At 34.0% G+C, this 24,942-nt stretch overlaps 4 protein-coding genes across 12 annotated transcripts; 1 reads left to right on the top strand and 3 right to left on the bottom strand.

Moving 5' to 3' along the window:
* Positions 1–5: 5 nt before the first annotated feature.
* dnase2b (deoxyribonuclease II beta) lies at positions 6–3,344 on the bottom strand. Of its 2 annotated transcripts, none has more exons than XM_079396699.1 (6): positions 3,081–3,344; positions 2,748–2,916; positions 2,551–2,629; positions 1,928–2,089; positions 1,633–1,830; positions 6–892 (listed from the first exon to the last, which is right to left on the bottom strand). In XM_079396699.1, exons 1-6 carry the CDS (start codon positions 3,182–3,184, stop codon positions 558–560), a joined length of 1,047 nt encoding a protein of 348 aa, XP_079252825.1. In that variant the 5' UTR covers positions 3,185–3,344; the 3' UTR covers positions 6–557. The 2 variants fall into 2 exon arrangements, with proteins under 2 accessions (XP_079252825.1, XP_079252826.1); XM_079396700.1 differs by having other exon boundaries at positions 45–892; positions 1,928–2,017; positions 3,081–3,322.
* A 1,624-nt stretch (positions 3,345–4,968) lies between these two features.
* uox (urate oxidase) lies at positions 4,969–8,260 on the top strand (the record flags this gene model as incomplete). The annotated part of the gene is given in 9 exon segments (XM_079396803.1): positions 4,969–5,035; positions 5,144–5,356; positions 5,733–5,849; positions 7,012–7,090; positions 7,190–7,214; positions 7,216–7,374; positions 7,481–7,604; positions 7,782–7,865; positions 8,186–8,260. Coding segments are annotated over 9 exon segments (897 nt in total). The 5' UTR covers positions 4,969–5,014.
* Positions 8,019–13,423, bottom strand: samd13 (sterile alpha motif domain containing 13; the record flags this gene model as incomplete). 8 transcript variants are annotated; one of them, XM_079396808.1, is made up of 5 exons in its annotated part: positions 13,299–13,423; positions 12,474–12,569; positions 12,225–12,267; positions 11,442–11,553; positions 8,019–9,703 (listed from the first exon to the last, which is right to left on the bottom strand). In XM_079396808.1, the coding sequence occupies exons 3-5, from the start codon at positions 12,260–12,262 to the stop codon at positions 9,560–9,562; spliced, it is 294 nt and encodes a 97-aa protein (XP_079252934.1). In that variant the 5' UTR covers positions 12,263–12,267; positions 12,474–12,569; positions 13,299–13,423. The 8 variants fall into 8 exon arrangements, with proteins under 8 accessions (XP_079252934.1, XP_079252931.1, XP_079252932.1 ...); XM_079396805.1 differs by having other exon boundaries at positions 12,225–12,264; positions 12,474–12,625; positions 13,299–13,408; XM_079396806.1 differs by having other exon boundaries at positions 12,474–12,625; positions 13,299–13,400.
* A 984-nt stretch (positions 13,424–14,407) lies between these two features.
* Positions 14,408–24,600, bottom strand: prkacba (protein kinase, cAMP-dependent, catalytic, beta a). Its single transcript, XM_079396434.1, has 10 exons — positions 24,192–24,600; positions 21,285–21,346; positions 21,066–21,194; positions 18,351–18,449; positions 18,108–18,190; positions 17,897–18,023; positions 17,729–17,824; positions 17,536–17,658; positions 15,333–15,497; positions 14,408–15,239 (listed from the first exon to the last, which is right to left on the bottom strand). The coding sequence occupies exons 1-10, from the start codon at positions 24,367–24,369 to the stop codon at positions 15,114–15,116; spliced, it is 1,188 nt and encodes a 395-aa protein (XP_079252560.1). The 5' UTR covers positions 24,370–24,600; the 3' UTR covers positions 14,408–15,113.
* Positions 24,601–24,942: the final 342 nt, after the last annotated feature.

The raw sequence follows: 24,942 nt of genomic DNA, 5'->3' as shown, positions 1-24,942 counted from the left end.
ATTTAATTCATTAAACTTTTATTTTTTATTTTTTATTTAACTAATTTCACAAGTAACTACAAAGAAATGGCAAACAGCACATTGAATTAAACATTTTTTTTTTGCAGTAGAAAAACATGTGTAGTGAAAATAAATGTCTTGTAAAACATACTCCAGTGATCTTTGTTTTATTACCAACTTAAAAAAATATTACGTTACAGTGCAGTCTACAATGGAAGTCAGTTGTCATCAAAAAATCTGTTTGGTTACCAACATTATTCGAAGTATTTTCTTTAGTTTTTCACAGAACATGTTAACACAGGTTTGGACTGACATGTCTTGGTTCAAAACAATGTTAAAACTTGGTTTAAGAAATTAAACTGTTCTTTTGTTGATAGTTTGGATGACCAACACAATCATCAGACTAGTTAAATTTACCATTGTGTGATTTTTTTGTGTGTGTGTTTATCAACTTTTATATTTGCATCTGGGCTTAGGCTAAAACTGGTACAGCCAGGGTTTTCAACAGGGGTTAGTGCATGCTCCAAAGTCTGGAGCTAGTGTACTGAAGGTATTTTTCAGCAGTGTTTATACCCATCCATGGCCTGACGGAAAGCTTTATAAATGACTGGTCTTTGAGAACATATCAGCCCACCACCTCTGCCAGCCTGGCCACTATCTCTGTTCAAGTCCCCCAGACATGCCCACTGGTCTTTGAATGCATAAGACACACACCACTTTGAATGATCCTCATAGCTTCTGAACATCTGTGGTCCAGGAAGACAAACTCTGTCAATGTTCATCACGTGCCGGGGAAGTGAGCAGTTCGAGGGGAGCCGATGTGCCTGGTGCAGCCACGATTCCACCAGCAGATCTGTCCCCAACGCTTGAGCCACCCAACCGGTGTAAATATCTGTAGAGGAGTTATAATCTTATTAACCTAGAACTCTGTTTCATGTTAAAGGAATAGTTTACCTGAAACTGTTTAACCAAAAATCCTCTCATCATTTACTCACTTTTATGTTTTGTGGAACACAAAATACTCAAAATTTAGAAGACTGTCTATTCTCCTTTGCAATTACAGTGAATAAGGACTGACACATACAACTTGTTTGCTGTTTTCCAAGCCTCCTGAAGAAGATACAGCTTTGGAAAAATATAATCTTCTTTCTTTCTTTCAAAGCAACTGGTGATTGTTTGAGGAAAAAAACTCGCAGTCCTCATTTATTGCTTTTGCATAGAAAAATAATCTCATGATTCTAGTTTTGTGTTTCACAGAAGGAAAATCAAATGGGATTGATCATTTGGGGAACGATGAGAATTAAATTATGACGGAACAATGCCAAAATCACATTACAGATCACTAGCTTTTAGCCTACTGTATCATAATGGCAATAGTAAGAAATAATAAAATAACATACTCTGTAACATTGTAATAATATATTGTCTAGTGCTGTGTCTTGAAAAAGACAGTTCATATTATATAATACTCATACAAAGGTAAAACATGTAGGGACTGAACTTGAGTCTTGCACGCTTGCATGGTTACATAACCAAGGTAAATAGTACTTTGGCATAATGCAATGTCAATAAACTGCTGTAGGACCATCAGTCTGAATATATAAAAGAGTTTTTGAACTTGAGAGCTCTCACCATCCACATAGTTCTGTGATTTGGCAAAACTGAAAAACGTTTGTCCTCGAACTGATTTCAGCTTCTGCAGACTCCTTCTGTTTTTAATGGCAGGTGTCTCACCATCACAAATTTGTGCCACGACTGCAATGTCTGGGCGAAATCCCATAGGGACAGAGCAGTTATACACACGTGGATTAAGATATGCTAACTGCCATGCTGTTAAAAGAGAGGAATATTTGTTTCAGAGTGAACAATAAATTATGCCACAGTTAAATCAAACATATCATATATAATAAGAACAGCGTGTGCTCACATATTTGAGGGAACTGTGTATAGTTGTATGAAATACAGAGCAGAGTCTGGCCGTAGTATTTTCCTGTAGATGGGTAACTGTAATTTCTCTCTGGAAATGGAGGGAAATGAGGAACACTGTGTGTGAGCCAAAATCCCTGAGAGTGGTCAAACATCAGCGCACCTGCAAAAAAATCATATTCATGACAATCCAGTTAGAGTTGGATACAGTATTTTTCAAATCTGGTTTATTTAATGTATCAACTGGTTTTGAGGGTATGTGAAGAGCAAGAATAGGCCAATTCATTTACTGCAATAATGCCCACTTGCTTCACAGCCAAGTTACAGGGGACTGAAGAGAGAGAGAGAGAGAGAGAGAGAGAGAAACTTGTCCTAAACAATTTCTGGCATTTATTCACAAACACGACTTATTAGGCATTGCCATTGTGCCATAGCTTTGAATACTAAAAGTGACAGGACAGTATTAAGTGAACAACCTACATTTCACTGCTGGTTATACTCTGTATAATTGTGTATGTGACAAATAAAATCTTGAACAACAAAATCAAATCAAATTCGAAAATTGTTGCTGGAATCTGTAAATCTGTGTATACGTTGTATATACATTGTCACACATTAATGTACCTTTTGTATGTCCGTACTTGCTTGGGTACTTCAATTCTGGTGGAGCGTCATTGTAAAGCATATAGACTGAGCCGTTGGACTGAAAAATTAAAGTACAGTCATCTACAGTATGTTCAGTGACAGCAGTGTTATTGATGCACAAAAAAAACAAAATATATATATATTAGTAATAGATTAGTATTCAAAGAGCATCTTACTGTATATCTGGAGTAAAGCTGTGTCAGTGTTCTGCCTAAAGCTCCTTTACTGCTGTTGACTGTATGTTTACTCAACTGAAAATCCATGACGGATGGATCCAGATACATGTAATCCACTCCACTTCCCTTCACTTCCATCTTGTAAATGGGAAGTTTGTAAATAATGAACCTTTTAAAAGAATACATGAGAGTTACAATACTATAAAACATTGAATAATACGATGCACATAACAGTTCACAGTGGATACAGTGGTTATACGACTGATTTTCAACAACTGTCAAACATGTTTTCATAAACTAATCCTAAACCCGAGAGCAAAGATTTCATCCTACCAGTCAACCGGCTGACCATCCTCATTTAAACAGGATATCGCTGCCTCTGAGAAACTGAGAAACAACAACAACACACACACACAGATTCGAAACAACGTTAACATTTCAGTCTGTGATTCAAAGTGAATAAAACATCTGAATTTCCTGCTTAAATGAAAACAGAGAGAGACGCTTTCTCTCGCTTTCTCCAAGCTGTGAAGTCAAAATAGCTGCTCTTATATCAAAAAGAGGAAGTTTGTCTTATGACCGACATCATGCAGCTGTAATCTAGTGACAGAGAAGTGGCCTGAATATAGCAGGGACTGGGGAAATGAAAATCTGGTTGTTTAAAAATCTAAAAATAAAAAGCATCACTGTAAAGCATATAGACTGAGCTGTTGGACTGAAAAGTGAAAGTATTGTAATCTGCAGCAACATTATATACTGTAGCTCACACTCAAGGAGCACATTTTATTTATTGGTGCAGTGCCATATGGGCAAAGAAGATATTCTGATAGTATAATGTAAATCAAGATCTTTATAACAGTACAGCAGACTGCTTACATGAAATGCATAGAAATATTAGTTGTCACTCTATATATCCAAATAATGTCTAAGAAGATATTTAAATGCTTAGTTTTATGATCAAAATAGTTTTTGTGGTGGGCAAAACATAATGCAGTACAATAAAATGATAATTCAGAGATGAACAAATGTTCATCAAAAACTTCATGTATCAAATTTGCTACAATTAAACATGATTTTTCTTAAAAAAAGAGTATTGATTATGAAGCATGAGTTTCAGTCCAGTACGTGTTCATCTTAAAATATTACTAACAACACTGTAAAAAAAGTTGTTTCAATTTAAAATAATTTGTTACCCCCGCTGACTTAAACAACTAAAATATTCCAGTTGTCCCTTATATTAACATTGAGTAACTTAAAACTTCAAGTTGACTAACTAAACATTTTAAGTCAGCGGGGGTAACAAATTATTTTAAGTTGAAACAACTTTTTGGAACAATTATAAATGTTATTCTTATGTTTACTTAAGAATAATCAGTGATGATTTCACCGCAAATGCTTGAAATGCAATAGTTTCACATATCGTTGTCCCGGTGAATGCTCTTTGAATGAATAATATAATATACGCAAGACACCTAAACTGACAGTCCTCAAAACCTTTCTGTGGCAGAAGGCCTATATATATCACACCTCTGTCAAAAAAATAATCAGTTTCCTTTTATTTGGTACTGCAGGTGTAGAGTAAAATGTATTTAGGTTGTTGGCACAAGACAACACAACGTATACAGGCTCTCTATGCTGTATATCATCTTTCTCTCTCCCAACCTACGTATCCAACCCTGATCATTTTCCTAAGCATGCAGAAATCAAGCTTGTGAGAAGATTATAAATCAAATTAAAAAAGATAATCTGCTGATCGAGATCTCACTTGTTTGTCCTTTAATGTTAATTAACAAGGCATAGAAATCTGTTCATTTGAAGATCAATCAACTGCTGGAATACTGAAGAAACACCCTTTGAAATGTACAGACAAAATCTTATAGACATTTCCAGTTCCTAAAACACTGTGTTCACGCAGATATTACCAGCTCAGGCCTGATTTCCTCTTTTTCCTCGAAAAACAAAAAAATCTGTTGAATTTTGGTTGATGTACAGTTGAGGGGTGGTGAAGGGAGGCCAGTGGGCCAGATAAAATGTTGGGTCATGGACGTGACTGTGGTCACTGTGTGAACAGGACAGACGTAGAGAGGACAAGTGGCTTGTTTTGAAGGGCTTTCAGCAAATCAGGATTATGGAGGTGGGGCAGATCATTGATCATTTGGACCCAAAACATCAAAACTGGTACGTGACACCACCTCCTCAGCAAAACCCTTTGCTCCCTCCAAAACCTCCTCCAACTACTGGTGCAGTCAGTAACTCCAGTTACAGTCATGGCCACTACCTCAAATCAGGTAAAGAAATTTGCTTTTCATTCATGCCATAACTGTGTGGATGCATGCCAGCCAGCAAAAAAAAATGCATTTGAACTGCAATATTATTTAATAACATGTCTCATGTAGAATGTGGAGTTTGTGAGAACAGGCTATGGTAAGAATGCGGTTAAAGTTCTTCACATTCGCCGTGAAGGGATTCATCACCATATTACTGAGCTGATCGCAGACGTTCAGTTAACCCTGAAGACGCGCAAAGACTACTTGACAGGAGACAACTCTGATATCATCCCCACTGACACCATCAAAAACACCGTTCACGCTCTCGCCAAACTAAAAGGAGTAGGTACTTTTATTAATTTAATTTAGCCCCTGCACCTTACTTGTTTTACCTACATTCAGAATTTTCTTTAATTGAAAATAAACAAAAATTACATTGTAAACATAATTTTTGTTACATAATATGGTACTTCATGTTATAAATTAGCCCAGGAGTCAAATATTCAATATAACTACCACAGTTCACGTAGAAACAGCTATGGATTTTTAGAGTGATTGCCAACCAGCATTCCTTTAGATAATCAACAAGAATGTCTAACGTAGTCTATGAAATGATTATTAAATCAAGTTAAGTCATCTTGCAATCAAAGACCTAATGTTTTGTTATATTAAGCCATGGCAGTGTGACTTAAAGCACAGAATATTTCTTGTCTTGCAGATTAAGACCATTGAGGGCTTTGCCTTGGATATCTGCAAACATTTCCTCACAGCATTCAATCATGTCACAAGAGTGAGGGTCAACATTGATGAAGTTCCCTGGAAAAGGCTGGAAAAGGTGTTGTGTTATCGCTAAAGCAGAATATATACAGTGACTTTCAAAAAATATGTAGACCTTTGTATTAATATTTAGTTATTTAGTAAAACGACTAGGAATGAGGAAGTAGATCACAAGTAATTTATTATACAAAAGCCAACAATACTCATACTGCAAGAGATCTAAAGCTAGAGAAGTTCAGAAAAGTTTGTAAAATTAATTAATTAATTATTAGGTTACACTTTATTTTGATAATCCACTTTAGACATTCTACTAACAATAAGTAACTTTGTAACTACATGTCAACTAATTCTCATTAATTTGCAACTACATATCTACTAACTCTCAGAGTAGACTGTTAGGGTAGGTTTAGGATAGAATAAGTTGACATACACTTGCAAAGTTTCTCATAGTCAGTATGTTGTATGTTGTGGACCCATCAAAATAAAGTGTTAGAAGATATTGAGCACACAGTCTACTAATACTCTAATGACTGCTAGTTGACATGTAGTGGCAAAGTTACTTACTGTTAGTAGAATATCTAAAGTGGACTATCGAAATAAAGTGTTACCAATTATTATTATTTTGAAAGTGCCTTTAAAAAGAAGTGTCTAGCTGGACTGACCAGGAGTTCTTTGTTTGCAAAGTTAACATGGTCAAAATGGCTGAATCGCAAGCAGAAATACAATCTGAGATAGTGCAGATAGTGCCAAGTCGGAATGACAGCTGTGTATCATCTGTGTAGCACTGATGGGAAAAGCTGTTTACTTTTATTATTGGGCTGAGTGAGGTGGTCTATATCGAGAAGAGTAGGGGACCAATAACTGAACCCTGAGGCACCCCAGGGGATAGCTGATATAACTTACTAGGTTTATTCGATGACTATTACTACACATGTAGTAACTCTGGTGCTAGGACTAGCCAACTTAGGCCTAATGGTTCTGACTTCAAACATTAACTAAAAATCACCTTGACACCAGTCACTGAAAGATAACTGAAAAAACAAACAAACAAAACAGAAAAGCATGAATTATTTGCAGATGCCAATTTGTTTGGTAAATGTTTAAATCTTATAATTGATTTTAATTAAATACATCTTATTAAATACACTGTAAGACTTATTGACTAGCATCTTATAGCCGATTAACACATTTTAATACCTAAAATATTACGTGTTTAACAGAATGGAGTCGAGCACACACATGCTTTCCTCCATTGTCCTGAGGCCTGGCACTTCTGTGAGGTTGAACATCATTTGAGTAGTGAGTAATAATGAGATTCAGAACTAGTGATGGTGGTCTGAAAGTATTATGGGGAAAGTATATTCTTGCTTTATTTTAGCAAATATATATCTTTCTCAGTGACTCCAGTGGTTCACAGCGGCATTAGATATGAAGGTACTGAAGACTACTCAGTCTGGATTTGAAGGCTTCCTACGAGACCGTTTCACCACTCTGACAGATGCAAAGGACAGATTCTTCTGCACTTCTGTTTATGCAAGATGGCGCTACAACACTCATGTGAATGTTGCATTTGATGCTGCATGGTAAATGCTAAACATTTAGACATTCTATAGCACATAATATGTCATATGTTCCATTACATGCTGTATACATGCATCATAACTTACTGTAACGTCAATTTACGTGTAGGAAAACTGTTAAGGACACCATCATTCAGAGGTTTGCAGGACCCTATGATCGTGGGGAATACTCTCCTTCTGTTCAGAAAACTCTGTATGAAACACAAGTTCTGGTACTTGACAGAATTCCGCAGGTAAATCAAACTGATTTCAGTTTTGTGTGGCTTTAGTTATAGTGTTTGCTAAGGTAAGCATTACTATTGCTCATACTTAAAGTTATTGGTGGTTTATTGCTTTAAGTTACTCATTTATAAGTATACTTGGAAGTAAATGTAAAAAACATACGTCTCGTCATCACTTTGATCCCGTAGGTTGAAGAAATTGAGATAATTATGCCGAATCAGCATTATTTTGTCATTGACATGACAAAAATTGGACTCTCAAACAAGGATGAGGTGTGACAGAAAACCATTGTAAAAGTCTGCAAAAACGAGTCAGTCAAACAGAGGTTATGAGTTCAGATCGGTCTAAATATACTTCTCTATTAACAAAGGACAAAGTCTAGAGTTTTCAGGCTCTGGGACAAAATAAGGACTTGTGAGACTACTACTCTTAAAATGACTTTATTGTCAAACTTTTACAAACCACACACACACAGGAGCAGGAGAAGGATGTTTTGCTATCCCAACTTAGAGATGATAAAGTAATGATGTTTCTTTGTTTGTATTTATACTTTAAAATCACATCACAATATGTTGCTGTGCTTTCATTTCAGGTTTATCTTCCCGTTGATAATCCATCAGGAAACATCACAGGCACTGTACGCAGAAAACCACGAGCCAAAATGTAAAGAAAAAGAAAAACAACATTCACATCAAATACAAATAAACCCTATAAAAGCAATCTCAACTTAGGCTCTAGCATGAGTATCTGTCTAAACATTCAACAAACTCTATGTATTTTTTTGTGTGATCACACAAGTAAAATAAAAAATAGAAAACTATGTTGTAATGAAAACGTCATTCTCATCTCGGATAAATATATTAATAAATATAGTGTGTTCATCTTTATAACTTCTTTGTTTGAATCCATTTATAATAGATTTTATATTTGTTTTAACTCTGTTTTCCTAATAAAACCAAAATTGTCACATTTAAGTTGAAAGGTGTTTACAGCAGTGTTTTGGAGTAAACACAACACAATTAAAATCATCATTAACATTAAAGCACAATTAGCTTCTCACCTTACTATAACAAGGAATCAAGTTTAGAAAAAAAGAAGAAAACTGAATCAGATAAACATGCAGGTAACATATCCTTCATTGCTTACGGAGATTGGTTTTAAGTGGAAAACTGATTATTACATTTAATGATCCATTTTTTGAGATATTAATCAAATACCACATACACATTTTTTTTAGCAGTCTGAAAAAGCACCATTTATTGCTGTCTACACTCACTTTTGTTTCATTGTTTAAAACACCCTGTATCACAAACCGCTGTAGATTTACAGTGTTGTGCTGGCTTTCAAAAACAACAATTCATCAGGAATCACATTGTTAGTTATAGAATGAAATAAACTTAATTCATTCTGACAGGATTCCTGCAAACAAAGCCCTAATGTATTGAGCCTTTATAGCTGTAAACCCCAGCAAATACATAATTTCAGACATTTGATCATTTGTGCTGTTTCTTTATCTCAACACACTTTTTATCTCTTAAAAACCAGAAAAACAAAAAGGAAAAATAAACACCAACAAACCAATAAAAATCGCAACTGTTGCGGCAACCTCCCTCTTATTTCCGTTCAAAAGTACTTCATGCGTTACACAGAAACATCTTCAAGAATAGTGTTTCAATTTTAGTTCAAGCCATTTTTCATCTTACATCACAGATCACGTTATTAAACTGAGCATTTCATCTCAAAAGCATGAATGATTTATGTACAAGCACACAAAGTGAAGGAAAAATCTGAATGAACATGTTAAACGTAGGTAAACTAAAAACAGTAAATATGCCTGTACAGCAGAATGAGCACTTAAAAGCAATAAATTCACCATGTTTATTTATTAAGATGCATAACGTTCTGCCTGCAGTTACCCTGCGCCCCTGCTGTGATTGTCTTCCATGCGTCCGTGTGGCTGCAGCAGCTATGACACGTTGCTTTTTAAGTGTTGGGTTTGGAGAGGCTTAACGTGATACTCATAGATCTTCAGTGCAGGACCCAGTTTTATTGACAGTCCGGTCAGAACGTCATTTCGAGTCATTAATAAAAGGGATTTGCCATCGATTTCCTGTCGGGGAAAGTGGAGCAAAAAAGACACAGGAGATAAATAATAATATTATATTATCTATTGATAACATGATTGAACTGATCTAAGAAACTGAACAATTACTATATTTTTATTTTTTTATATACAGCTGACTGTGACAGAGATAAACATGAAAAAGGCATTTAGTTAAGTAAAAAAGAAAAGATAAAGCATGCCAAAATTAATTCAGGGAAAATGGGTTTAATAATCCAGATCTAAAGTATATCATAAATAATAAAGATCAGCTCAAAGAAGAATTAATTGCCTCAAATATGTAAATACAAACCATGTACATTCGTTTTGTTGAGAACTGGGGGCCAGACCTTTCGAGAAATGCAAGGATAAAACGTCACTGTATTTCGTGACTTATTTCGTTCAGTCAAGAATGTTTTGGAAATTGTCTATTGCTTTTTCTGTTATCAACATTGATTATTTTAGACATTTTCTCCAAAGTAACTCAAAAATATTTTAATTATTTGATAAGTAAAAAACTAAAAAAATGTGTGTGTGTGTATATTATATATATATATATATATATATATATATATATATGGGCTTGCACAGACTAGTCAAGTAGTCGAGTGATTGACTACTTCAACCACTAGTCCGCTGTCGGTTTTGCAACTTCAGAAAACACGTGCAAATAGAAAAAGCACCAGCAAATCAAGAAAACATCTTCATCAGTTTGACAGCAGGTGGTGCAAATGCTCACAACACAACCAAATAAAGAAACACACTGCAAATGCTCACAACACAACCAAATAGATTTTATTTGCAGTGCGTTTCTTTGTTTGGTTTTGTTGTGAGCATTTGCAGCGTGTGTTGTCAAATTGACGAAAGTTGTTTTCTTAATTTACAGGTGTTTTTTCTATTTGCAGTGTGTTTCTTTGTTTGGTTGTGTTGTGAGCATTTGCAGCATGTGCATTGTAAAATTGAGGAAGTTGTTTTTTTATTTACAGGTGTTTTATCTATTTGCAGTGCGTTGAGCTCTCTCTACTACACCGTACAACTACTACTATCGACTACTCGAGCATGCATTAACCATAATGCATGCACAGAGTTTGCAAGTACAACGTGAATTTTAGGATTACAATATTGTGTGTAGCTGTTACTTTCTATGACTTTATCTATGTTGCATGTAAAATTTAAATATGTAATGTAATAATTAGGGATGTGTCCAAAGCCGAATACCTTATTCGGAATGGCACAGATAATGGCTTCAAAAACGAATAACGGATAAGGAATAATTCTGCCTGAATATTTCGCTGAGGCTGGCACAGTCTGGTGTTTGCGCGATAACAAGTGATCCAGGGGTGCAATATCAATGCAATATTATACAATATGCAATACAATGATGCAATAATTGTGTGAAGTGAATGAATGTAAACTTTATGAATGAAAAGAGCGCAAATCAAAGTATTACTGTTGCCTCTCCGTGCATTTCTCAGAAATCAGAGGTTGGCAAAAGTAATATCACCTATAATAATACATCATACACGTTCTATTATTTGTGTGAAAGGTTTTAGGATTTCTGTTTCCTTAAAATAATTTGTCATGCATTCCTTTATTTCAACACATTTACAGGTAAGTCCTAGTATTTAAAATTTGCGATTAATCGTGATTAATCACAGTCCAGGGCGATTAATCGATTGACAGCACTAATATATAAATAAAGGTGCAGCAAAAAATAAGATTTAGGAATATGACAACAAATTCCTACCTGATCCTGGAAAGCATTGGCTTGCTCCTCAAACCCCGTAGCTTTAAAATAATTTACCACATCTGCTACGGCCCAGTGGGCTGGATCAGAAAGCTGCCCATTCTCCACAGAACTGTTAGGGAGAGAAAAGATTTCACTGATGCATTAGCATAATATAACCAAATACTGTATGTCTACACAATCTTCAAGATATGTGACATCACTTTATTGGGTTTAAAGGGTTAGTCCACCCCAAAAAAGAACATTTTGCCATAATTTACTCACTCTCATGTTGGTCCAAACCCATAAGACTATCTCCGGAAAACAATTGAAGATATTTTTAATGAAATATGAGAGATTTCTTCCCCCTCCATTAGAACTCTGACACTTCAAACTGTGCATAAAATAAATCCATATAAATCTTCAAGAATCGGCTAAAAACACATTTCTTCCATCTTTATTTGACCCTCTAACTCTAGCATTATAATTATATTTAAAAAAAATTGCCCCTTTTAGACTTGCACTCTATTCATGTACTAACTGCTTGTTTTCTTAAAAAAAATACCTCTAACTCTAGCTTTTCTGAGTCAGAGCCAGTGATGAATATGATATTTCTGGCCTTGTCATGAAATGGGCCTGCTAGTTTGGACCGAGTACAGTCGAAATCACTTCATGTGTACCATGAACGTTTAAAAAGTACAGCAACAACATAAAATACATTACTAAATGTTTCTCACTCAAACTCAATTGTTAAACACTTGGACTCAACTCAAACCCAACATTACTTTATTTTTACACACCTACCTTTTGGTGTCCAATGAACCATTTTCCTTGGTTTCCATGACTGCTGGATGAAAGAAAAACTTTAATACATGCAATCATAGTCTATCATCACTGTTGTAGCTTAGAAATACTACAGTATTGAAGATGCATGATCAAAATTTGATAAACTGTTACTTTTTTGAGCAAATTCTAAATCATTTCTTGAGGTGCATAACAGAGGCTGTTTTTATATGAACAATAATAATCGTATTAATCTGATTTATTGCTCACCTGTATGTCAGAGGTTAGACTGCTCTATTCATTAGATGTGTTGAGTTGTTCCTCATGTCCTCCTCATCAGTCTCCTGCTGTGCAAAGCAGCCCCATCTTCCAGAAATGTACATACGTTTCTGAATAAACTTAGAGACTTGATTTTGAAAGATCTGAGCAATCAAAAAGATGTTAAACCAAAACGTTTAGGACCGCAAAACAGACAAGAGAGAAATGTTAAACATGCGAAACTGTCAAATAAATTTAGGTTATCTGTAAAAAATAAATAAAATTTGCAAATAAAGTATATTAATATTACTGTCATTATTATAAAACGACTATCATCGCTATTTTGAAATAAACACCTATTACATTTGCAAAACACAAATATCACAGTTATGAGGGAAATTAAATAAGCATTTTCCTTCATATCTGAGGTTTGGTGTCTATGAAGAGAAACACGACGAACAAAATGACAGCCATCGTTTTTAAAGCAGAAAAGAGATTTTTAAATAAAGTATTTAATAATTTATTTTAAATAACGTATGCTTGATTTTTAATAATTGAAAAATGCCGTTTGAAATATAGTTATAGCAAGACTAAATGTATCTATCACCGAAGCTGTGTTCTGTCAGGCTAAACAGAAGTATTAGATCATCAAAATATCCATTTAATATTTCACAAGTGTTTTCATGATGAATTTCGACAGTGTGATGATTAATAAAGCAGATGATAAACTCATTAGCTAGCTAGCTTCCATTAACTCAACATTTATGACATCTGCCGTCTCTCTGAGAAAACAAAACGACAATTTCCAATTATTTGCATGAAAAGCCTTTATCTTACCAATTTAACAGATGTTTTATGTAGACGGTTTGAATGTTATTGATTCTCGATCATTGGAACAATATTACGCTTTTTTCCCCCAGCACGATCCGACAGGCGCGGGGGGTTATGGGTAATGTAGTCTCGAACGATGGGAAATGTAGTTGTTCACAATCTTGTAGTTGCAACCTCTTCAACAATGAATATGCAATTATAGGTAATTATCAGTTACATCAAGAACAATAAATAAAGCAAAAATGTAAATCGGCATCTTGACAAGCTATTACATGCATACTTAAAACGGACAGTAATTCACAAAGCTGCTTTTTTATTTTATTTGTTATATTTTCTTCTCTTAATGTGTGAAGGTATGACCTAGCCTATTTATTCTTCACATTTCCCATATATAATGAGTAAATTCACAACTAACCATATTTTAAAACCAACACAAGTATCTTAAAAAATTAAAAATAAAGTTGCAATGTAATGTTTCTATTCTTTGTAACAAAAATCACACCAAAACTATTTGGTATTTATAGTCTTTACAAAATATTGCAGTCACCTAATAAATCCAAGCTTGAATCATACTTCCCTAATTAAGTCTGGTGATTTTAAAGATGATTTTAAGAAACATTATTTAACAAAAATAGGCTGAAAAAAAGTTATTACATTTTAAAAAGTGTTCTTTTCTCTCTTCCACTATAAATGACTGAAATGTTATTTCTGCACATGATAAATGAATACTTTTGATACATAGCTTTTGTTTTTTTTCACAATGTGTAGTATGCATTGAATGAGTTTGTGTCAAATTAATAAATGCACATGCAACGTAATGCAATCAAGCATGAGAGGCATAAGCATAAGGTGAATATCTGTGTATTGGGGAATATAACCAACTGGACAGAGCTGGACTTACCTGTTAAGCAATCAGTGTTTTTCTTGCTAATATCGTGAGATATTTTGCTTTAACCCCCCCCCCCCCCCCCCCCCCCCCAAAAAACCATGCAAAAACAAAACAAATAAAAAAAAACCAACAACAACTAAAAAACCCCCAAAACAAACATATTACATCTTTCACAATTATACTCACACCAGTACTCCCAGACAAACAGAACTGACAAAAGTCATCGGACATTATAAAGCAATGTAAATCATTTTCTTTAATTCAGTGTCAAAATAAATTGTCCCAAAATTGGACATCATAATCTCTACAGTAGCATATACAATTTCTCTTAAAAATAAAAGTTTTCACATGGTCCATATAAGAAGACAGATGACTGTAAAAGGTGCACAAATCAAAGGCATCGCTTCATTACAATTTCAGTGCCATTCAAGACTTTCAATGGAATATCAGGATCATATAGGATTTATCTGTATTGCCACTGTTTAAGGAGATATTTTACTTGATTTTAAACACTTTCTTCATCTTTTGCTATTTCTGAACATCCAAAAGCTTTCTTCGGCACACATATTCCACAGACAGATATCGTGCACACACACTTAAACATTGAGTTTTTCTCATGTATTAATACTGAGCATATAGGACACTTTTCCTGTGTAACATGAATGAAAAAAAATTGTACAATGCAGGAAAAATAAGCTTTATTCATTGTATAAATTAATTAATATATAATGTTTCCAAACAGAAGACCATCTTTTTTTTTTTTTTTAATGCCGTAGACTTCACTGCTTAAGGCACCTGTGAATTTCCAAATCTCCCAAAGTCTCTGAATGAAGCAACGTGGAAGGAATTGTGATGTTCTTGGATTCCAATTTGAAATGGCTTAACAAGACAAAATAGCCATGTGAACTTCAACTAAAGCCTTTACAGAAACTCTAAAACTCCAAGAACTCTTTTGTGCATTTCTCTGTGGCAGATACCCGGACGTCTTCCTCGTCGTACTCATCAAAGTTACTTGTGTCTCCAGGACCTCTGCACTTTGGTATGATGGGAGCATCGATCTGTAAAAACATTAAAAAAAAATTCACCAGCTTACAAAAGAGCAGTTCTTAAGAACCACTTAATAAATTGAAACCTGAATGTTAAGACCACACCTTCTTCTCATAGATTGCAATCCAGTCTGTTGTAGCGAACCATCTGTGGTTTTTGATGTCGCTGACTCCATTTTTCAAATTGCCAAAGCGTTTTGTGAGGTCCACCTGCAGCAGATTGCGCAGAAGATCCTTCAGGTCTGAACTAAAGTGTGAAGGAAATCGTACCTGTGGAAATGAAATAGTCACATCTGTTGGAAATGTCTAGAACATTTGGGGATTTGATTCGTTTCTTTGCCATTTATTAGCTATAATTTGTCTTTTTTTCTTGTTCCCTGATTGTCAGTCATTTTTAACTTTTGTCAGCAGAGGATTTAAAGGGTTGGTACAGTACACACAGAACAAAATGAACCTTTAGACCGACTCAAATTATATTTATTAAACATTAAATATTGATTTAATATTCAGCAAAAATATTTATTTTCCTGAAGAAAAAACATTCAAAGTAAAAATGTATTTAAAGCCATGCACTGAAGAAAGTGTGTTGGCTTTGCATTATTTATACACGTACATCAGCTGCACATCAATTAAGTATTTTGTTCACATGACTGCCAAATCATCGAATTAAGTCATTTCAAAGTGACTTTATGGCAAAAAATTAACTGAATTATACGATTGTACTATCTAACAACTAAATAGCTAACTGTTAACAAACAATAGCACATATAAGCATAATAAATGATAATTTTGCTCCTTAGAAAATTGTATTTTATACCTCTCTGTCCTCTGTCTAAGCAAAATCTCCACTCTTCATCACAATGGTAACCCAGTGTAACTGAAATGGCTCTAAGTCCCGATATAATTAAACATTAAACATCATCAAGTCTCCCCCTTTTGTCATCTTGCTTAAAACACACACACACACACACACACACACACACACGCACACGAGAATGTTAAAACATGTTTAAACGAATTATTTAGTAACTAATTTAGTTTGCCTAAAGATGTTATTTTTAAAACAATTTTAGAACAATATTTTGCATCATATTTTCTGTTATGTACTAACAAATAAATAAAATTAGATGCAAAAACACATTAGAAAAATTAGTAAAACTCCAAAAATATAAGTCTATAACACAAGTCCTGAGAAAAGAAGTCCATCCCCTGTTGGGCTCTCACATCAAAACCACCGACATATTTGTTACATATTAGAACAGTTTTGAATGGGTTCCACTTGTAAACAGCAACAGATCTGTGCATATTTATCTTCTAATTCAGACGAGATGACTTTTTCACTGGAGAAAGCATATGGATAGGCATTAATGATTGATTTGTTTATCACAAACATGCAGCTTTCTGCTTGACAAGATGCTAATTGATAGACTGGAGTCATGTGTGGACGTCAGCTGTTTGGACTCTCATTCTGACGGCACCCATTCACTGCAGAGGATCCACTGGTGAGCAAATGATCCAATGCTAAATTGATCAAAATCTATTCCAAAGAAGAAATAAAGTACATCTTGGGTGGCCTGAGGGTGAATCAATTTTCAGCAAATTTTAATTTTGGGGTAAATTTGTTTTTCATTCAGGTCTCAAAACACATGATGTCATGAAATTCTTCTTTTTTTTTACCTGTTCTGATATAGCAACCTAATTTTATTGTACTGATGGAGCAAAATAATTTGTGTAAAATAAATGGTTAAAGAAATAGGGATACACTCTTAAAAATAAAGGTTCTTTATTGGCATCAATGGTTCCACAAAGAACCTTTTCCAACCATGGAATCTTTTCATGCCACAAAAGGTTCTTTACAGTGGAAAAAGGTTCTGTTCTTCACACCAAGAAACAAATGGTTCTTTTTTTTAACATTTATTCATTTAGCTGACGCTTTTATCCAAAGCGACTTACAATTGCTATATATGTCAGAGGTTGCATGCCTCTGGAGCAACTAGGGGTTAAGTGTCTTGCTCAGGGACACATTGGTGTCTCACAGTGGATTCGAACCCGGGTCTCTCACACCAAAGGCATGTGTCTTATCCACTGCGCCATCACCACCCCTTTTAAGAACTGTTCACTGAAAGGTTCTTTGGGGAACCAAAACTGGTTTTTCTATGGCATCGCTGTGAAAACCCTCTTTTGGAGCCTTTCATTTTAAAGTGTAGATATACAGTAAGGCCAACACCAAGAGGGAATTTTTACTGGCGATTACAGTACTGTAATAAATATAATAAATCATAGTAAAAATGACTGAAATTCTTCTGACCTTGCCAGATACAATCTTCTCATAGATCTGAATAGGTTGATCAGCAAAGAAAGGTGGATATCCAGCAGCCATTTCGTAGATCAGAACGCCCAATGCCCACCAGTCAACAGCTTTGTTGTAGCCCTAACAAAGAAAAACATTAAGGATTTGTTTAACTTCTAGAGGAGTAGGAACTACTGCCGTGTTTTCTTACCTTGCTGAGAATGATCTCTGGTGCCAGGTACTCTGGTGTACCGCACAACGTCCAAGTTCTGCCTTTGACTCGTTTGGCAAAGCCAAAGTCTGTGACCTAAATCACATTCAAATATAAGAGTTAGAAATAAAAGCTCAAGTGCAGGTGACATTTAAGTGACTTGCACACCTGGACGTATCCCTGATGATCGATGAGCAAGTTTTCAGGTTTAAGGTCTCTGTAGATGAGGTCTAGAGCATGAAGATACTCGAATGTCAGAACAATCTGAGCAGCATAGAACCGTGCGTTCTGCTCACTATATGAGGGGAAAAAAAGCATGGTTATTTCGTTTATAAGAGAAAAGGTCAGGTAAAGGTACATAATAAAGACATTTTATTACCTGAATTTTCCAATCCGTCTCAGATGTGAGAACATCTCACCTCCTTGGATATACTCCATGACCATGTATAAATTTGAATGATCCTGTTAAGGAAATTTAAATGAAATCATCACAATGCTATGTAATACAATTAATTTCTGTTTTATGTAAAAACGCTATTTTTTCAGTAGCTTTAGCTATGTCCTAATCACACACCCTCTGCTCTGTCATTGTATTTCTTTTCAATATAAATTGCATGTGTACCTTAAAAGCGGACTCCAGCTTCACAAGGAAAGGAAAGGACACTGCTTGTAATATTTTCTTCTCGTTTAATGTGTGTTCTATTTGTTTAAGCTTCACCACCTGAAAAATGATCAAAAGCAGGAGGAAATACTGAATAAAAATATTGACTAAAATTCTACACATTTCAAATACTAAACAAAATATATTATTTTTAACATACCAAGAGCATATATTACATAAAGCAGTGTAAATAAGTAAGGTAAAGTGGGGCTAGATGCTCCTTTTATTAATTTAATTTAATAAAAAAATTCTAATTTGTGAAAAAAAGGTTAAAGAATGAATGAGTGATATAGTGTAGATATACGACCAATATCATAAGGGATTTGTATTGCCAATTATGGAAAAAAAGAAAAAGAAAAGAAGATTAATAGGATTAAATTCTCTTTAATGAAACTGAATATCTTTTGTTTAAAAAAAAATGTGATAATTTTAGGAATTCTCATTACATACATTTCCAGTATTTTGGTAAAATAAAACAACGTGTTTTGGTTTCATAAGATACATGACACTTTAGCAGTCTTGACTATGTGATAGTCAACAGTGGAAACATCATTAGGCTGCTCGCTGCGGTTTGATCCTGTCAGCAGAGGAAGTTTCAGTTTCCTCCCTGCTCTGTAAATGTATTTGCATTTCACATTATGTTGTGACACATGAAACAAGGCCCAGACCAGCCAGACTCAACTGAAACTGTGACAATTAACCTGCTTTTGAATTTCCTAAAATTCCAAAATAATAATCAGTGTTCGAAAATTTAAGAAACTATTTGCTGGAAATTTGATTTGAAGTAATTTATGTAGTGCTGTCAAACGATTAATCGCGATTAATCGCATCCAAAATAAAAGTTTTTGTTTACACAATATATGAGTGTGTACTGTGTATATTTATTATGTATATATAAATACAAACACATGCATGTATATATTTAAGAAAAATACGTTATGTTTATATATTAAATATATTTATATATAATATAATAATATAAATGTATATACATGTAAATATTTTAAAAATATATACTGAATGTGTGTGTGTATTTATATATACATAATAAACAGTACACATAAATATATTATGTAAACAAAAACAAATGATTAATTGCGATTAATCATTTGACAGCACTAAATTTAAGTCAACTGAATAACTCAGTTTAGTTTAGCGCATACAAAACATAAAAATGCATTTAATTTTATTATATTGTTCTCTGTAGGGAACATCGGGATTCAGTTATTTAGAAACTTTTACTTTTTTTTTTTTTTCAGAAATGTCTTCTGTAACCCCGATAAAAAAGATGATATAAAATCTAAACAAATTACGTTTATCCTACAATGTTTTGTATGTACAGTATTAGTGTTTTGATTAAGGTGTTCAATCCAAATGAGTACATCTTTACATACAGTGGTGGCCAAAATTATTAGAACATCTAGGATTTTGACCAGCTAGAAAATGGTTTCAAGTCAGTTATTTCTTTCTTTTGCTGTAGTCTGCCAGTAGGAAATATCAGTTTACATTTCCAAACTTTCATTTTGCCATTACTGTAATAATCCAGTGATATTTTTGTTTAGTGTTGTTTAGTAGTATAGTGTTGTAATAATTTGGGCCACCACTGTAATTTGCATAGCAAATTTATTTGTGGAAAACATACAGTAAATAAAACGTTGACATTGCATAAAAAAATGAAGTTAGGTGATTTAGTTTGAGCAACTTAAAATATTACACAGCAAGAACGTACAATGTTAAATTTGGTGTTGAGCATGCAAGTCACTGATAATCATTAATCACCCACAATACACTTGTATAATTTGTGTTTTTGGTTAAAGCATGTGGACTTACAGATATTAGCACATTTTTGTTAATTCAGAATGAATATATGTTTTAGCTCTATTTACTGTTAATATTTTTAATATGGTTTGTTTTAAGTCACCATTAGGATGATTAGTGTTCCGTTTGGTGAAGTTTTTTCAATTTCAAATTCTTTATAAATTCTTTATTACATAAAGATAAACCTATATGATTTATATATTGTTGAAGTTTGTCACTAACAGATACACAAATTAGGCAAACTTAGTTTAGTGGAAAGGTCTAGTTAATAGCATTTGTATCAGTAATGCACAATATTGTTACTCAGTATAACTTCAAAATACAAGCTTATTGAAATTTATTGAGCTTAATGATAACTATAAAGTTTTAATAAAGTAAAAATATACAAAGCATTAATAATTGTTCAAACTCTATGATAATAGGGAAGTCCACACCACAGCTATAACATTGATGACACAGAGCAATGGTATTTTTCCCAGCTGATGAAAGCTAAAAACAATGACATCTAATCAGAATCCACAGACAAAAGAGCTAAGCCTTTAAAGCAGCTGACAACATAAAAGCAGTGCATAATAAACTCACTCATAATAAACAGAATGTGAACAGGTCTTAAATCCTTTCCATATCTTTATAGTAAAGTCATACTCTTCTTGGAAAACTTAAAAATAAACACTTTCAAAATAATATACATTCTGCATTTCTAAAAGAGAAAGGATGTACTCGTTAAGATTCACCACGACTGTGTTATAGAATGTTATGTCTCAAACAAGTTCACAAACACAAATGTCTTGCACAGAGGACAAAAATCAATTGCTGGGTCCTGAAGGAGGATAAACAGTATACAGCACGCATACTCACTTTTTCTTTGTCCAGAATCTTCATAGCATAGTATCGTCCCGACTGTCTGTGCTTGACTAGCAGTACTCTTCCAAAAGAGCCAGTGCCAAGAGTTTTCAGTCTGTCAAAGTCATCTAGACACGATGTGCTCTGCAGAACCCAAGCCAGAAGTCAAAAATTAGTTCTGCTAAAAAACAACTGTCTCCGACTTTCATGTTTGTTGTGATAAAGCTCCCATACCTGTGGCTGACAGTCCCATTTTCTCAAGAAGTCCTCTTGGGCTTTTGCCAAGAATTCTTTCACTAAATAAACAGAGGACAGCGCAATGCATGATTTTAAGATAAACAATAAATTGCTTTATATGGAATAGAATGGAACACAACTTTAACATTTTCAACTTCATTCCAATCCATTTAAATGTGTAACACAGAGCTTATTTATTGCATTGAAGTTGGTCTATATCATTCTGTTAGCATCCTCTGGCATTTCTAGTTCTGAGCGTGGGAACTATATTGTAAGGGATTTAAATTTTATTTTATGTTTTTGAACTAGATTAAAGAGGGGGTAACTTTTTTAAAATTATTTTAATTTTATTTATCCTTTATTTTACCAGGAGAGTCCCATTGAGATGCAAAATCTCTTCTTCCAGGTAGTCCTGGCCAAAATGGCAACACAAAAAGTTTCACAATAAAACAATTACAAACACATAAAACAACCATATATTTTGCCCTCATTCAAGTGATTAAAAATACATCCTAACAACAACAATTACTCATAGAAAGTACGTTTCCTTTATAGTAGACCATAAAAGGTTTTTAAAAAAAAATTAAAGAGGGGAGTGTTTCCAGCATAATAACCCTCTGCAACTCGTTCCATGACGAGGGAGCAAAAAAAGAGAAGGCAGTTTTTCCGAGCTCTGAATATACTCTTAAGTTTAGCAGAAGATCTAGTGATGTAATTACAAGTATAAAAGGATAAAAGACTGCAGATATACATTGGTAATTTACCTAACAATGCCTTAGCAATAAACAACAGCAAATGCACTTGGACCAGCAAATGGACCATCCCACCAATTCATACAATATACAAAGATGAGTGCGTGAAGGAGCACTCGTCACAAAACGTAAAGCAGCATTGTATACATAGTCCAACTTTTTAAGTGAAGATAAACCTGCATGCGTACACATCACCATAATCTGACACTGAGAGGAAACAACTTTGTATAACTCTCTTTCTTCCTTCAAAAGGAAAACATTTAAGCAAAATGAACACTCAATTTTAGTTTAAGCTTTTTAAAAAGTTTTTCAATATGTACATAAAATCCCAATTTGTCATCCAACCATATACCCAAGTATTTGTAACAATTTACTCTTTCAATAGATTCTCCTTGTAAAGTTCAAATAGAATGATCTGTTTCAGTGCGGCAACAAGTGAAAAGCATGTATTTTGTTTCATTTGAGTTTAAAACCAATTTTAAGTTGCACAATGACAGTTGCAGTAACTGAAAAGATTCTTGCAAGAGCCCTATGGCTTGATTCACCGAATGTGCTACTGTGTAAATAATTGTGACATCAGCATATAAATGAACTCTAGCAGAGGCTATCTCACGACCATCATTAATATAAATAGAAAATAAAACTGGTGCTAAAATAGAACCCTGTGGAACACCTTTTTTCTTTTTGACAAATAATTTTTGAACCAATTTAGTCAAATGCTTTAAACTTTAAATGTCAGTGGAGTGACTCTTCTTTATCTCCCTCTCGAAACCCATATGTTAGACATAATAAAAAATGCAAATTTTCAAAAAGGTGTGTTCTATAATAAACTGAAAGTTGCAGGTACAGTAGGTTTCTGCTACAGAGTTTGAGTTGAGTTTTGTGCAATGAAAACACATTTCCAACATGGGAAACCACAGTGCAAACTGAAACTTCTTTTTAAAAAGTGAAACATACAAAAGCAAAAATGGCTTAACAAAGGATGTGTTATATAATGTGGATGATTTCTGCTTGCTTGAGCTCTTGCCATTTAATTTAGGTAGAAACAGATATGCTGTTATCAACTAATCTTTTCATCTGGTTGCTCAGTCAAAGGCATTATCAGTGAAAGCTACTCAATTTTCTATCCAGAGAGATTGTGGAAAGTAAAGGTTTATTATTATTGAGGAATATTATAAATAAAATGCAAATTAAAAGGACAACACTGCCATCTTTTTGATTATTATTTAATGTAGAACTACAACGGCCAGCTGACCATTAGCCACATGACAGCAATGACTTCCTTTTGGATTTATCTTGATTTTATTGAGACTGCTGAAATTACTTTAAAATGCACACAAATATGTTTTAACTTAATATTCATGCTGATCAATTAAACAGTTTCCTCTGACATTTATTAACAAATTAATAACCAAAAACATGGCAGACCGAGAAAGAACAGTGAGACACCATTGCACTACAAAAATTATACACTGCATTTAACAAAATAAAAAAAGTGTTAACAGAATATTATCTCTCCATTTGACATCTTTATAGATAAATAACACTGTTTTCATAAAACCAGTCACAACAAACATTGTAACAATGTAACTTTTGTGATATCAGTCTCTATAAGGTTTAGCCCGCCACCTGCACATGAGATTTGAATTGCATGTTTTTCAGTAGATGTATATCAGTAACAGTGTTGTATTTGTTTACATTTTTACATTTACATGTTAGCCTAGCAGGGCAACCTACAGTATTATCAGCTCTGCCATTAACTACAAGGAAAGTTAATACTTTATGCATAGGAAACTTGATGTTTTAACACTAACAAATTTAGTGTGCTTTAAATTTTGCTGGCTGTTAGAAGCAAACTGATCTCTTCCTGTTGAAACCACAAAAAGTCTGACAACAATCAAAGTGTATAGAAATATACTGTATACACTTAGACAAGACTAACACATTTTACTCTGCACTCTTCAGTTAATTACAATAAAGACCTACATCATATCCTTCAATCTAGAGGTTGTGAAAATCCATCAGATACTTTCTAAAGTATATGCAATGACTTTATTTATATCAAAAGTCAATCATTTTAAGAAATCAGTCATTTTTGTGCAATTAATAAAAATAAGGAAATATTTTAAAAAAGAATTTCACTTTGACTTACTTGTTGCATCCCAAAGGACGGTATACTCTGACACATGTGGCCCCTCATTCTCTAGTCCTTTCTCCTGGTGCCCTTTTCGATATTTGTAAAAAAACCGGCTAGCTAACGTGTCCAGCCTCTGAAGGGCAGAGTTAGTGCCTGATGACTGCCCAAAGTTTGGATCTTTTGGCTGGGCCATCACATGCACCGGTCACACTGAAGGAAACGCTCAACTGTTAATAGCCACAAATGTTCTTCAACTGAAGTCTCTATAGCATAGAAGTCATAGTCATTTCCTGTTTGAGAGGCTTAGATTAACAAGCGAGTTTTTGCCATACCGCCAACAGAGATAGTTATACTTCCTGTTGGTGTATTCTGTGTTAATGAAGAAGTAAACACATCAGGCCCTTTGCTCAACACACGAAACAGTGCAGAAAAACAAAAAGACACTCTAAAGTTCCAAAGGCCATCACAGGGAGAATGTATTGATTCTCACTGAGAGATATCTTGTGAATACTACTACCCTGTAGAAATGTTTGACTTAGTCTTGAAAACACAGAGCTACTGAAATAACATGTCAAGATATCGATCATATCATTTTTATATATGATCGAGTTTGCTCATAACTTTTCAATAAAAAAGTGCATAAAATGTTTATAAATTATTTAATTTAAAGAGTTTAAATATAAATAAAACTTCATTCTTCTTATTGTTGTTGCTGATGTGTCATTATGCACTTTATAAAACCATTTCACATTAATAGGTTAACAAG

Source organism: Barbus barbus, assembly GCF_936440315.1.
Source record: "Barbus barbus genome assembly, chromosome: 37".
Classification (NCBI taxonomy): Eukaryota; Metazoa; Chordata; class Actinopteri; order Cypriniformes; family Cyprinidae; genus Barbus; species Barbus barbus.
This window is presented reverse-complemented; position numbering and strand designations above follow the sequence as displayed.